At 33.5% G+C, this 15,134-nt stretch overlaps 1 protein-coding gene across 1 annotated transcript; it reads right to left on the reverse strand.

Annotated features, from left to right (window-relative positions):
- Positions 1–7,207: 7,207 nt before the first annotated feature.
- On the reverse strand, positions 7,208–10,916 carry LOC114369155 (trihelix transcription factor ASR3-like). Its single transcript, XM_028326342.1, has 3 exons — positions 10,084–10,916; positions 9,943–9,984; positions 7,208–7,810 (listed from the first exon to the last, which is right to left on the reverse strand). Exons 1-3 carry the CDS (start codon positions 10,733–10,735, stop codon positions 7,527–7,529), a joined length of 978 nt encoding a protein of 325 aa, XP_028182143.1. The 5' UTR covers positions 10,736–10,916; the 3' UTR covers positions 7,208–7,526.
- Positions 10,917–15,134: the final 4,218 nt, after the last annotated feature.

Consider the following 15,134-nt stretch of genomic DNA (forward strand, 5'->3'; position numbering starts at 1 on the left):
TTCACTAAATTGTCATTTTGCAGACTTTGAATCAAGCATGCATTATAATTGTGATATGGGAAAGTGGTTTAGTTACTGTTGATATCATGTTTCTAGGGTAGGGGCTGAAACTATTTCCTTTTACATGAGATAATTGCTCACAGAGCGTGACATGGTCTCTTAAAAAAATTTCCCACATCCATCTTAATTCTGATTTTTTTGCTGTTGTAATTTGTCAAGCAAAGCTTTCCTCTGGTGAGCAGGGAGAGAATTGAACATGAAAACAGACTTGTCACCGATGTCATCCTTGAATTTGATGTTAAGCATGAGACCAAGATCAGGGAATTTTGGATATAAATTTGTATGAAGACAAAAAGTAAAGGTACCTTGATGGGCTGGGTGAATTTCCTTGCAGCAAATATGACAAAAAGAGTCATCCACGAAGAACAAGTGTAGGAATAAGAAAGGTGAGAAGTCCAGCTTCGTTAGTTGAGATGGCCAAGAACAAGTGTAGGAATAATTTCTCTACAAAGTAGAGAATAAGCCAAGCAATAATTTTTTAATTTATTGAACTAGACTTCGTTAGTTGTTATGAAATAATTTATTTCTTCATTAGTATTATATTATTCGGATAGATAATAATTCAACTCTCATTATATTTTTCTCAAATATAAAAAAAAGAAACAAAAAATTGATTCATCTTAACTTAGAAAATTAGTTAACCATATGACACAATCTCAATTAAAAACTAAAGGGTAAAATATGTTTGTTATTCTTGTAAAATTTGAAAAATATTAATTTCATCCTTATAAAAAAAATTTGTATTAATTTGATTCCTATAAAAATAAAGCATATTTTTGTTGGTCCTCAATGATAACTCTATTAGATGGTAGTATGAAAAGTAGCTAGAGAAAGTACCTAAGTCCGTTAATCATGTCATGGAACCATTTAATCAAGTTTCCACTAAGGACTAGCAAAATATATTTTATTTGAGTAAATTACATTCGCATCTCCTATGTTTTTCTCAAATTACACCCAATATTTTTTCCTTTTTTATACATTACTTTTATCCCTTTTGTTAACACCATTAACTAAGGTCAATTAAAATATATGAACAGATGAAATTGCTCTAACATATTTGTTACACTTGTATCCCCTGTGTTTTTTCTCAAATTGCACTTGATATCCCTTCCTTTTTTTACATTACTTTTATCTCTCCTTTTGTTAATGTCGTTAACTAACGTCAATTGAAATATGTGAGCAGACGAAATTGCCCTAACATTTTTGTTAAATACTCAATAACAAATTAACAGTTGACCTTGTGAAATGATCTTTCTTAAGGCAATAATAAGTTTTTCTTTAATATTTGACTCTTACTTCATTATTGCTAACACTTGAAGAAAATGCATCTCTTGTTTGAGATATTATATCAAACACCTAACGATCAAAAATAAATATTTCAAGGAAAGGAGTTAAAAACATAAATGCGAGAGCAAAACACTAAAATTTGAAGCAAAAGATCATATTCAAACAATAGACATTGCTGAGAACACGTCCAACAAAAACGCAACAGTCAAGCGACCTAACACGGACCAAAAAAATTGAACTAAAAAAAAGAAGAAGAAGAAGAAGAAGGAAGGGTATTAACACATGCATATCAACAAGGTGGGTTCACCTCCAACTAAAAGTTGGATTAACGTTCAATTAGAAAAAAAATAAAAAATAGTGTTAAAATATTTTTAGGTTGAAAATGGTATCATGTCTTTTATGGAGTTAAGAAGAAGAAGATGAGGATATTTTAGACATGAATTTTCATTAAAAGTCATATGAACAATATGTGTCTATTTTCTGTTAAATTATTAAGCAATGTTTAGGAGGGAGAGGGTCTGGATGTAATGTGAACTAAACAATTAAAGAGTTTTTTGTAAAGTGGAAAAAGGAGGGATGTTGGGTGCAATTTGGAAAAAAACACAGAGGGTGTGAGTGTGAGGAAGAAGATGAAGATATTTTAGACATAAATTTTCATTAAAAGACATATGACTATCATGTACTTACTTTCTATTAAATTATTAAACAGTGTTTAGGAGAAGTGTCGGGTGTAATTTGAAAAAAATAAAAGGGATGCAAGTATAATTTATTCATTTTATTTTTATAGGGATCAATTTTTTTCATTGAAACTTGGTATCACGAATAAAGAAGAATCATTGAAAATAATACTTCAAAAAATTAAGAATATTTTAGAGATTATAATATTAAATAAGATAAAATTAACTAAAATTTTCTTATATTTAAGATCGAGAAAAAAAATAATTATTCTTCTTATATTCATGATCAGAGGACGAAATATGTTTAAAAGACGCAGCTTACTAGTTATTTGCATCATCATTTGTTTATGTTGTTGCATGAAAAATTAATCAATTGTATTGGCTAACATTCTAACACAATTCCAAAAATATAAGTCAAGCTATTGATGCTGAGAAGGAAAATTTACTTTTCAACGATAAATTCCCAAGCTATATTATAGAAAGTGTTTGGTGTTGTTAAAGGTGGAAAAGTGTCAAAATGGTAAGCTTCATAAAGAATCGGTGATTTGTTAGACTTGTTTAAGCTTCATGAGTAGCATAAGTAAATATCAGCAATACGTCATAAAAAATAATAATCAGTGGTCTAAGACAAAGATATAATAATGGGGATTCTTTACCCTGTGGGGACAAGATCAACCTGAAATGAACTTCTTGATTCCAATAGTTCCTCCCAGACCGTGTTGGCAAAAGCATTCCCAAGAGACTGAAACAAACTTATCACAGAAGGTTCCCAAACTTGCATCCAGTGTGAGAGACCTGACCTGCAACAAAAGGTGAGAAAAAGCAACAAGATGAGCAATCTGTGCAAGCCCTAATACGAAAGCCACGGTTAATACCTACATATACAAGTAGAGGGATGGAAGTCAACCAGACACAAGTATATATTTCCACCTAGCAGACAAGATGTTTTGATTCTAAAATTACCAATATAGAGCAAAACATGTGATTAAGTTATGACCAGCTAATTTTGCTGCATTTAAGATGGGTGTCATAAACCAACAATTCCAAATGCTTAAGCTGTTAGATGAAGACACAAGAATGATTTTATATTGTATCCCTAACATACCCCTCTGTGCAAGAACCCTTTAGGCCCATAGTGTGGATAATGCTTAGGCCCGCCTACCTTGCGCTATAATTCAATATTTTGTTTATTAGAAGATAAAGGGTGGGGAGGATTGAACTCTATACCACTTGGTCATAACTCATAAAGGCTCTAAGTGAACCAATAATTCCAAAACCTTACGTTGTTAAGTGAAGACTCAAGAATGTGAAATGTATATTTAGCTTTTTTCATAAACTAAAATCAACTTATACACCTTAGCATGTTGAGAAGTTACCTTAGAATGTGGACAAGTTAAATGAGAAGAACTTCTATAAAAATTAAATGCATAAGTTGATTTTAGTTTATAAAAAATTTAATTCGTTTTACTTATTTTTTTTTTCTTCTATAAGTGCTTATGGGAAAATTTATCTAAATAGGCCTATATGACAAAAATGAGCATACTTTTCACAATAGTTGAAAGATGGCTTCTCCAATAAATACATTGCCACCAACATTATATCCTTCCCCAATGTTCTTTTATTATTAGTACCTAAGGGCCAACAATTGGCCACAATAGTTATCTTCGTCACATTCTTAAACCTAGTAATATAAATACAAGAGTCACTACACATTGTAGTGTAATCAATTATAATTTACTAACATGCGTCTCTCTCTCTCTCTACACCAAAACAGAACTTTTACAACCCCAATCAACTGAAAAGTAAATAACTGATTTGCTGATGTAACATAAGCAAGGATCAAGAGAGAGCCCTTGTACAATATACCTTTGATATGTGTACACCAAGGTTTCGGTGAACACCAGAACACTCAATACAAACAAGAACACCAAGATTTAGTGAAGCCCAATCAGGTTCAGGGGCACCACAATCAGCACATTTATCGTTCCCACAAACTCTTCGTAACACATGAATTGGCTTCTCACTTTTTAGTCCAGTCTTGTTGCAGCTGCAAACCCCTTGAGGGGCACTCAAGATGTACAGAAGCAAGACTTCTCTCTGCTGCATATGCAGAGTGATCAAAATCTGAGCCTTCAAAAGAACTACTCTCACTGGCAGACCTATGATAATCACTTCCCATTGGACTTGCAGGCAAACACTGATAAAATTGGAGAGCAATAATCAAATTGGTGGTGAAATTCTACTGTCACTTAACAAAAGTTCTTGGCAGTTATCCTTACAGGAATCTGAGAACTCAACAATGAGGCAATAACACCTGTTATCTTTTCAATCCAATCCATTTGCTCCAGAGCACTCTCTACCTGCACTGACAAGCTTAAGTTTAATTTGAGGAATTAAATTATAAAGATTAAAATCTATGCTCTGATATCATTATGAACAGAAAAATCCAAAAATAATATCAAATAACCTGCAAAGTGTAGTTCTTCGTTGGTGAAATGATCCTGAAACAAAACCTCAAATCTGATTGGTTGGCATCAACTTTGATTGTTGATGTAAGCAGGTTCACAGTGTGATGGGCAACAGATTTCTCATCATGTACCCCACCATGATAATGAGAAGACAGCCATCAACTCAAAAGTCCAGAATCAAACTCAGAACTATTCTTCTGTCCAGAATGTTGACTGCTAGACCCCTAGAATGATAAATTACCATAATATATGGTGAAACTTGATATAAAGAAGCACATTAGGCTGCTTCGTAAACCAACTTAATTTTCACACTAGATTGCTTACAGAAGATTTGCTGCACTGTTTACGATAGTAATACAGCATTCCCCAGCTATCAAGAACAAAGAACCTCCTTTTCCAGTTCCCCTGTAACTCGTGAGTTGCATCGTAGAATTGTGATTATTGTTTTCAATCCATGATAACATTTGTTTTGGATGGTGGTGGATTGTGATTGTAAAAGGTTGAAATCGATGAATAGTACAATGAGTAATATAGAAAAAGAGAAGTTCAATGAACAATAATTTGTCGTGGTTAAACAAACGACGTTAAAGTGATTTCACGACGAGGACGAAATTAAATAAAAAAAATACAACTTAAGGACCAAATTGACATATTTTAAACTATATGTATCAAATTGAAAAGTAAATGCAACTATAAGAGACGAGAGTATTTAAACCTACAAAATATTATCCATTAAAGTAAAAAAATATTACTAATATATATTTGCTAAAACATGTCTTTTTAAAATAATATAGAACCTTGGACTAAGTTGGATCAACTTGAGACATAGTCCGGACCCGTTTTCAAGATACGGTTTATTTTTAAAACTCAAACCTATCCAAATCAACTTTGAGCTGAATTAAATTAGAGGATGTGCTGGTCTTGCTAACCCTTAATAAAATCCTATCTATCAGCTAGCATTGGAAAAAAAATGTTCTAAGGCATTTTGCTTGTGTGGACTACCGTGGTGTTGGATGATTTGCATTTGTTCTACGTTACAAGAGGTAGACACTTAAATCATGAACAATGCTCATTCGTAGAGATCTCAAATGAATCTTTCTACTTTTGTTATAGTACATGGTTTCTATCTACATCTCATAATTTTCCAATGCTAATCTCATGTCACAAACAATTTTGGTCAAGATCTAAAATAAAAATAAACTACGATTGTACTATCATGTTACCTTGCAAGTCATATTGTTTATTATTCAAGTTTTTCTTCATAACTATCAAGGCACCTCTAGAAACTCTCTCCACCTTCAACTCGACATGTACAACCAAAAGAGTCTAAAGTGAATAAAGAAATTTAGTTCTTCTAGAATTTGGTAACATACCTCGCACCCCTCGATGATTTTACAATATTATTATGCATCTTGACTTGCATCTTAACTTTGCCTGTCATGTTATCTTTAGCCTAAACAATTTTGGTTCAATTTATAAATTTAGGGTGAATGTTAAAATCGGTAAAAAAAAAAAAAATATTAGATACACTCTGATTCGTAAAAAAGAATAACTATTTAACTCTTCAAAATTATAAATACCAGGCAATTTATTTTTTCTATCCAAAGAATAAAAAGATAATATTTTACATTTATAATTTCAAAGAAGAATCATTTGGTGATTTCACTTTTCAGACCTTAAATTAGATTGAATAGTTTTTTTGTTTGCTTGCATAATAATTTGGTACCTTTAAAATATCTTATTGTTCTTTGAAGTTTTTTTTTGTTTTAGTCTTATAATTCTTTTTTAGTTTTAGTTCTTGTTGTCAAGTAACACTATTAATTAATCACATCTCATAATAATATTGACAGTAAAATGACTTGTCAGAAATGAGATATTTTTATGTAATTTTTTTAAGTAGGTGTGTTTGGTTTGAGAAAATATTTCCTATTTTCATTTTGTGAAAATTATTTTCATTTTCAAGTTTTCATCATTTAGAAAATATGTTTTTTTTTTCATTTTCTGATTTTCTTCAATAAATTTTTTCCATTCATTAATTCGAAAATTTATTCAATGGCATTCTTTGTACAGCACCCATTGGGAGAGAAGGCAAGTTTTGAGTACACCATCACATTATTGAAATGGATGGTTACTAGCTTCGAAGTGAAAGAAAGTGTGTTGCAAATGAAAAGAAGGTCTAAAAACTTCACAAATACCATTGCACAATTAGTGGAAAAGCAGAAAAGGGCTTTTTTTCGTTTTCGGAATTTTCCAAAATATTGGATTTGTTTTCTAAAACTAAAAATGAAAACATCTGACCAAACATGTTTTCTATTTTTATTGAAAATAAAAACAGGAAATGATAAAAACAAATAGGCCCTTATATTTTGGTTGATGGCATAAGACAGGTTGACAAACACTTAAAAAAAACAATTTACTAAAAAGAAATACATGTTATTATCACATTAAATTTTTTGATAACATAACAATTAATGAGTTGTCAATATCATTATTAAGTTAAAGTTATTACTAGACAACTAAGATTTAAACAAAAAAAAAATTGACAAGGACAAAAAAAATGACAGTACTAAAAAAATCATTAAAGGGCTAAAACCAAAAATAGGATATTTATAGGAACAAAATTATAATTTAAGCCCAATTTTTTCATGACCGAATTGGGTAAGACGACTCTGTGAGCCAGACTGCCTGAGGAATAAATAAATTATGAACCATAAATGAAAGCCATAACAAATAAAAGTGCATATAAACATGAATGTCGTCCATACAACCAGCTTTACTTCCCAGAGAAAGATTCGTATGACCTCATGTATATTAATATAACAGTAAGAGAGAAAGAGTAGTAATCCAAAGGTGTCTATATAATCCTAAAATGGCAGTAATAAACCACAAAAATATGGCATATCCAGAAAGAAAAACAAACGGGGAACAAGTGTGGCAGTCATTTTCTAGGAGACCTGCTGAGATAAATAACAGAAACCACTATTATCTACAGGACTTCAACTGTTATGTACACTGTATTCTGATTGCTCTTGCACTATAATTTATCAGCGATTCTCCCTAGAGCATCCGCAAGCTTATCAAGCACAGCAACCAAATTACTTGCATGGTCTTTACGCTGCTCACGATCCAACTGGAAATTTATATTCTGCGCTTCAAGTTGAGCACTTAGCATCTTGCCATTTCTTTCCAAGACATCAATTAATTGATATTGCAAAGTTTCCTCCTCTCCGTCAGTTGCTAACCGCTTCCTTTTCCTCTCTCCTTGAGAAGTAGAACCCATTTCTGGATTTGAAGTGGACTGTTTCTCGTTAGTCACATCTGTAGAATAAAAAGAATGTTTAAACATGTTAAATGTATAATCAAGCATCAGTTGCATCCTCAATATTATCATCGTTAAACCAGCACTTTGCTTTGAAGTCTATTTATGAGAAGCTAAAAAGTTTAAAATCGACTAATCAGTGCTTGTGGCTGAGAGGCAGTTATCACAGAATCCTAAGCTATTACATGGAGCTCTGAGAATGATTTATCTAGGAATTTGCCAATTATGAATAACATGCTTTTGAAACATTAAAGAACTACTCATACCATGTGAGGGATGTACAGAATTTGGACCATTTCAAAAAAAAAAAAAAAAAAGAGTAAAGTTATGGCTGAATTTAATATCCAATGACTTGCGGAGGAGTGAGAGTGTGAGGATTTATAAGTAGCATTACTTGTGTCATTATAGAGGTTGACATCATTTACTTATATGTAAGGAATTTTGATCTAATTCATATTGTACAGATGCATAATTTATAAACGAGCTTTCAAACAATTTCTAGATCATTTTAACGTTGGATGATTCAGTCCTACTAATTCCCATAGACACTGTTACAAGGTGAACTCTAGTAAATGAAATTTAGCCAAGAAAATCATTATATCTTGGCATTATTGAAATACCAAATGCATTAACAGGAAACTGATGAAAGAGCAAACAATCAACTCTATTCTCATGGCAGAAATCAGAAGCAGCAATAGAAACAAAAGTATTGTTATAGATATCGAACAAGGTGAGCAAGCTGCGACAGATGGATTTTAGCTAATTCAAGGTCTAAAAGCTCCATTTCACCATATTCTGGAGATAAAGTAAAGGTCACCGAAGTAGCTTCCATAATTTTGGGCTAGCCATCTTGTTATTAAGTGCAGTTTAACTAACTAAAACAAACACATAGAAGCTATCTCAAGAACGGCACATAGAAGCATAATCAGATCAAATATGGAGGCCATGTTCAGAAAAACTTTTCAGTAAGTAATTATAAGAGAAAAGGATATAAATCAAAATGAATTATAAAGTTATATAAATTAAAATCAACTTATCTACCTCAATTTTTTAAAAGTTAAAGTTCACAAGTTAATTTTAACTTAGGGAAAAAGTTTAATATAAAAAACAAAAGTTAGTATTTTTTGTCTATATTTTCTTTTATATCCTTAATTTATTGTAAAGTCTATTAATAAGATTTCATTCATTTTCCAAGAGAATGGATGCATTTATTGAGCCATTAACAATACAACTCATACCTATTGGTTGAAAAAATTATTCCTTGGATTGTGAGCAGTGTCATGATATTAAACCAATTAATTCTATGGATAATTTTAGAATAATACTTAAATTTATGAAAATATTAATTAAAATTAACTAATTTAACCACTTATATTGGTCTTAACAAGTTAAGTATTTGTTTCTTTTATATATAGGATCGGGGGTGGTATTTCTCCAAACATGATTGAAGTTTAATTAAACATAATTCTACAACTAAAAGTTATTGCTAACAATTGTTGTGTTTGGTTTTCCTTTAGAAAGCTTCAAACAGACCATTGTGTCCAATGACACTAGACTCGTAGATTCAGTTGAAAGTGCTTTCAAATGGGTGGCAAGTGATAACTGAAAACCAAATACATACTATATCATTCGAGTCTTAACTCTTAAGACAATACATGTGATTTTTAATCAATTATGGATGGCACACATTATGAACTCAGCAAATTTGCCAAAATGGATATTCTCATTTGAAAATGACTAAATTGCTAATCTATGTGTGGCTTTCCCCCTAATTTTAATTACTCACATTTATCCTCATAGTTTTAGTTGTTCAAGTTAAGTCCACTTCAAAATTCTATTCAATAACTAACCAAAATGTAATTGAGGTGTAACATAACATTAATTTATATAAATTAGTAACTGAAAACTGCAAAAGAATTTGAATAAAATGTAACGAAAACCATTTTTCGTTTTTCTTATTTTATTAAAATACTTTTTAGTTTTTTTACTTACAAGTTAATGTTTAAGTGAATCACCAATTTAGTCCTCGAAATTATAATAGTCGATCAAGATGGTCATGAATTTGATATTGCTTCCTAGACTAAAGTAAAAGTAGAGTAATGAGGGAAATGTGCACTATATTGAGCATTACCTTCAGCTTGGCATCGACGGAGGAGTGGTTGGTATTGCTTCTCTGTAAATCAATAAGAAGAAAACATAAAGGAAAAGGTCAAGAAAGCGTGTGTGTTCAAAGTTTAAAAGAGACAGAGAGCAATAGGAATGAAATTTGAACCTGAGATAGGAATGGGAGCAGGAATGTCCTTGTTCTTCTTCGAACTGGCAGCGACTTCATCTTGTTCAAAATCTGAGAACAAGCCATCCTCACCGTCACCGGGCGCGCTCCGATTACTATCATAGAGGTGAGGCAGAGGCTCCTCAGCAGGGAGTGTTATTGTTTTGGTTGTGGTTGGAGGAGGAGGAGATGAGGATGAAAGAGCGAGAGCCAAGGCCGCTGGTGAATCAAGAATATCATATACCTCCTTATCGAAAAATCCGGGCAATTTCCTCTCTCTTCTTAAATCGTTCCTCATGACCCAAAACGACTCCGTCTCCTCCCGTATCTGAGACTCCCATTCCTTGATCTTCTTGTAGTCTCCGGCCAAATTGCTCCACCTTTTCCGGCACTGAACCGGACCTCTGTTCACTCCATGCTTTCTGCAGTAGGAAGATACCGATGCCCATTTCGGCTCCACCTGACCCGACCCGAATGGCAGACCCGCGGTTCGGCCCCTCCTGAACTTGTTCTCAGCGTCTCTCTTTCCCTGTATCAGAACCAGAATTTCTTGTCTTGTCCACCGAGGCAGTCTCGGCGCTTTCCCTCCCTCATCTCCAGCATCCACTACGCCGTTTGTGTTCCTATTCTGACCCTCCTGCTCTAAAGCCATCAACCTTTTCCTTTTTCTTCGGCACGTCACGTGACTCCTTCCGTTACGCCGTTTAGGAGAGAGGGTCGTAACGACAGAGAAGAGGCACAGAAATGGAGGAGACAGAGAGAGAGAGAGAGAGAGAGAGAGAGAGAGAGAGAGAGAGAGAGAGAGGGCTTTGGCTTTGCGATTATTTGTAACTACGTCCTCAATTTTTAACTGGCTATATTCTACACTAAACAGCTTATTTGACCCTTAACTACCAAATAAAAGCTTATTGTCCCTAACCCCTTAATAAGGGTTTTTTTTATTATTATTTATTGTCATTGCCTCTGCCTCGTCTCATAATATATTCAATTTAATCCTCTGTTCATGCCATTTTCTTTCTTTATTAATTACTCTGCCACCGCTGATTTTAAACAAACAAATGTCAGGAACACCACTTTCAAATCCTTGTTAGCTATTAGTACTTTTGTTACTCCCTGCTCCTCCTGGGTATTTTTTACGACATCATATTAAAAGCATAAATAAGATTTCTTTTTAAGGACATTTCTTTAAATTGAAATTGGTTCATTTTACAATTAAGAAATAGACGAATAGATCTCTTATTCTACTACAAGAGACTCAGTTGAGATAAATTAAAAATGAGAAAAAAATCTATATTTACTAATTATCAGAAAAAAGATTAAGATAAGATGCAACGCCAAATTATCACATCTATAAAACAATATCTAATTAGAAAAATTAAACGCATGAAATTAATTTCACCACTATAAAATGAATCATAAGGTTCTATGAACTTAATTGATTTCTTCCTAAATATACAAATTTTTTTTACTAAAATATACAACTCATCCTATTATTTACACCAATATACAATTTACTATTCACACAGTAAAAAAAATTCAATTTTAACATTGAGAATTCGGGTCCCCAAACCCCAAATTCTCAACGTGCTTTTTGCTTTTTTTTGTAATTTTATTTTTTTAAAATATATAAATAAAGAAAATTAATAAAATTGGAGAAGATTATAATACAAAAAAATTTAGTTAAAAATATTACGATGTAAATTTGTTTTGAAAATCTACATTAGCATTAAATTATACAGTTGAAGAGTGTTTTATTAATTTATGAATGATGTGAAATGAAATACTTTGATAGCAAAAGAAAATTAATTTGTTTGACTTGAACTTCCGGGACGATAGGGGCACCTATTTTTTGAATGACCAACTAGCTTGTAGATTGAATACCATTTTGGTTGACCTTTTTTTGTTTCTTCTCGTGGTTGGATTGTCGCATAATTGTGGTCCTTCATATGATGACCAGTAATCATGGTGACGCATGTATGCTACCAGGACTTTGTAGACACTTGACACGTAATTCAATGTGCACATTGGACTAACATATTACAAGTAATCTATATTGATGTACTTACATGCAACAATTACATGTGCATATGGCATGTGCAACTTTTGAGGTTTCTCACAATCACATGTTCTTTGATCCAGCCTCACAGTGAATTTCCCTATTCGACGCCTCTTTCTCGTATTCACTATTTCCTCAATTTGAAATTAAAATCTTTGGCTGTCAAACTATTGAATGAAGTGAGTGTTGGACTTAGTTTCCTCTTCAATGATGAATTTGGCTGAAATAAGTGTGTAAACTTGTCTGGAGGCGATCATTGCATCAGCCTAAGTCCCACGATGAACAAAATATTTATTTAACTTCTCACACATGGCTCTGACCAAGGTTGTGATTGGAAAATTTTAAATTTTTTTGAGCACCGAATTTAGTGACTCTACCAAATTAGTGGTCATGTGTTTCCACCATTTTCCGTCATCCCATGCCAAGGTCCATTGCTCCCTTGGTATTTGATCAAGCCATGTTGTGCCGTGCGGGTTGTCTTCTTGTAACTCCCGGTAGTGGCATAAAAACTCTGGTTAAGTCATGGCATACCCTATGGTTTGAAAAAAAAAATATAAATTGGAATGTTAGTTTAATGTTAAATAATTAAATATTGTGCGTTAGGATATAAACAAAGTATCTTACCCATTAGGATATAAACAAAATATCTTACCCATACTCAAGACGTTTTTTCTTTTGTCCTCATTTTTGAACTATTTTTTGTAGTTTTGGCCTATGTGCCAAATACATAACACATGTGACGAGTTATCTGCTGTCCACCCACTGTCAGGTTGTCTGTATGTACTTTTGATTGACTCGTGTCTATCAAAGATTAAGCATATACCATGTTGTGGTGTCACATGTGTTCTCAAGTTTTGCAAAAAAAAAAAAAAAGTGCCACTCATTTGTTGTCTCACCCTCGACAATGGCAAATGTCAATGGAAATATGTTGTTAGCGTCATCTTGTGCAATTGTAATTAACAGTGTCCCTTTGTATCTTCCATATAGCCATGTTCCATTGATTTGCACAATGGGTTTGCAAAATGCAAACACATCATTGCATGCCTTAAATGAACAAAAAAGTCAATGGAATATGACCTTGTTTGGGATTATTTGGTTGGACTCATCCAGTGCAGGAATAGTTTGAATCCTGACAATTGTGCCAGGGATGAAAAGTTGCAAAGTTTGTAGGTATTTGGAAAGTATGTTGTATGACTCTTCCCAATTATCATATACCTGCTCAAGTGCCCATTGTTTTGTCAGCCATGCTTTACGATATGTAATGGTGTATCTGAACTTTTGTCTTACGAATGTGATGAATGTAAGAATGGTTAGTTGCTCATTTTCTTCAACCATCACAAGGATATTTTTGCCTACAAGTTTCGAATCAATCTTATTGTGATCTTGTGAAATGGTTGGCATGATGCATGTGTAAGGTCTTTTTATCATTCTAATTTCCCAAACTTTTAGATTTTTTCTTTCAGACGCTCTAAGTTTCCATTGACACCCTTTAGCTGGGCAACATAAGACCTATGTATCCTTCACACACCTCTTAGCTTTGAAAGTCACATGGTTCTTAATGTGCCACATTTTTACCGCGTGCTCTAGGTCCTCTAATTGATGGAATTGCTGACTAACATACAACTCGTCATCGTGCAAGTCAGATTGTTGTTGTTCGTCCAAAAAATGTCTATAGTCGGGGTTGTCAGGCACTTGGTTGTCACCAACATCAGCGCTATTTGGATATGGACGATAGACATTTTCAGTTGATGTTTGTTGGAAAAGGAATTGTATGTCATTATCGTCGTTGTCGTTGTTATTGTTGTTTTTGTTCTTGTTGTTGTTGTCCGCCAAAATTTTGTCTTTGTCGTCACTAAAGTCACCAACTACTTCATACGACAACCCATTTTAAGCATAATAGTCATGTGACATTTTGTTGCTTTCAGACTGAGCAACATGGATATTAGTAGTTGGGTCGACATTTAGTTGGGATGACTCATTTAGTCGGGGAGTCATGTCACAGTAGTTTGACGATCCACCAAGCAGTTGTGTGTATAAACTAATGTGGGTATCAAATTCGGTGGATTCAAAATGAGGGACGTAATAATCTTTTGTGGTCGTGTATGAGATTAGTGTGTAAGAGGATGAACCTTCATGGTAGGTTTGAGTATGATAGTCAGTGTATGGTGTTTCGTGAATTTGTGGTGATTAAATGGTTGTTTCGACATTGTTAGTAGAAGAAGGTTGTTGTTCGTATTGTATGAGCAACTGAAAGTCACTTAAGAATTGATGTCGGTTATAGATATCAAACATGTCATCAATTTCCTCATCGTCCCTGATGGTAACAACCTTGTAATTGAACATGCCAGACCCAATAGAAATGGGGTATCGATAAATGACTGTGGTTATGGTTTGACCTCGGTTTAGGCCCATCTTACGTTGGATTTTTTTAAGGCATTCAAGGTGATGTCTCTCCTCATTGAAAGAAGTACATTGTTTTTGCCCTTAAACTCAACGCCCTCGTCACAGTCGGCTACATAAGCATTATGGCAGACTAGGGCAGGGACATTTTCATTTCTGCTTGCCATGGTGACTGGGAGTGATTAGGTTTGGAGACTAAGAGTGTTTTGGTTTGGAGACTGAGAGTGATTTGGTTAGGTAACTGAGAGTGATTTGGTCTGGAGACTGAGAGTGATTTGGTTTTGAGGCTGAGAGTGATTTGGTTTGGTGACTGAGAGTGATTTGGTCTGGAGACAGAGAGTGATTTGGTTTGGAGACTGAGAGTGATTTGAAACTTCTGTTGTGAAGTGTTTTCTCTGTGTAGAAGAATACGTTTGGAGACCTATTTATAGTGTCGTGGCTATGAATAGATCCAACGGCCTTCATCACACCGATCATTTTAATAGTACAAATTGCCTCCACAGTGTCATGAATAGTGCACCGACAGTTTTTGCGCTCAAAATTGCGTGAACAGTGTCGTAAATAGTGCACCGATAATTTTTGTTTTCAACAATTG

The sequence above is a fragment of the Glycine soja genome, chromosome 10 (genome assembly GCF_004193775.1).
Source record: "Glycine soja cultivar W05 chromosome 10, ASM419377v2, whole genome shotgun sequence".
NCBI lineage: Eukaryota > Viridiplantae > Streptophyta > Magnoliopsida > Fabales > Fabaceae > Glycine > Glycine soja.

What these genes read in the sequence shown, in the direction of transcription:
- LOC114369155 (XM_028326342.1), bottom strand. Translation starts at nt 10,735, where the DNA reads ATGGCTTTAGAGCAGGAGGGTCAGAATAGGAACACAAACGGCGTAGTG. An exon ending in TGCTCCCATTCCTATCTCAG is followed by an intron (nt 9,985 to 10,083) that starts GTTCAAATTTCA and finishes ATTGATTTACAG; the next exon opens with AGAAGCAATACCAACCACTC. An exon ending in CCGTCGATGCCAAGCTGAAG is followed by an intron (nt 7,811 to 9,942) that starts GTAATGCTCAAT and finishes TTTATTCTACAG; the next exon opens with ATGTGACTAACGAGAAACAG.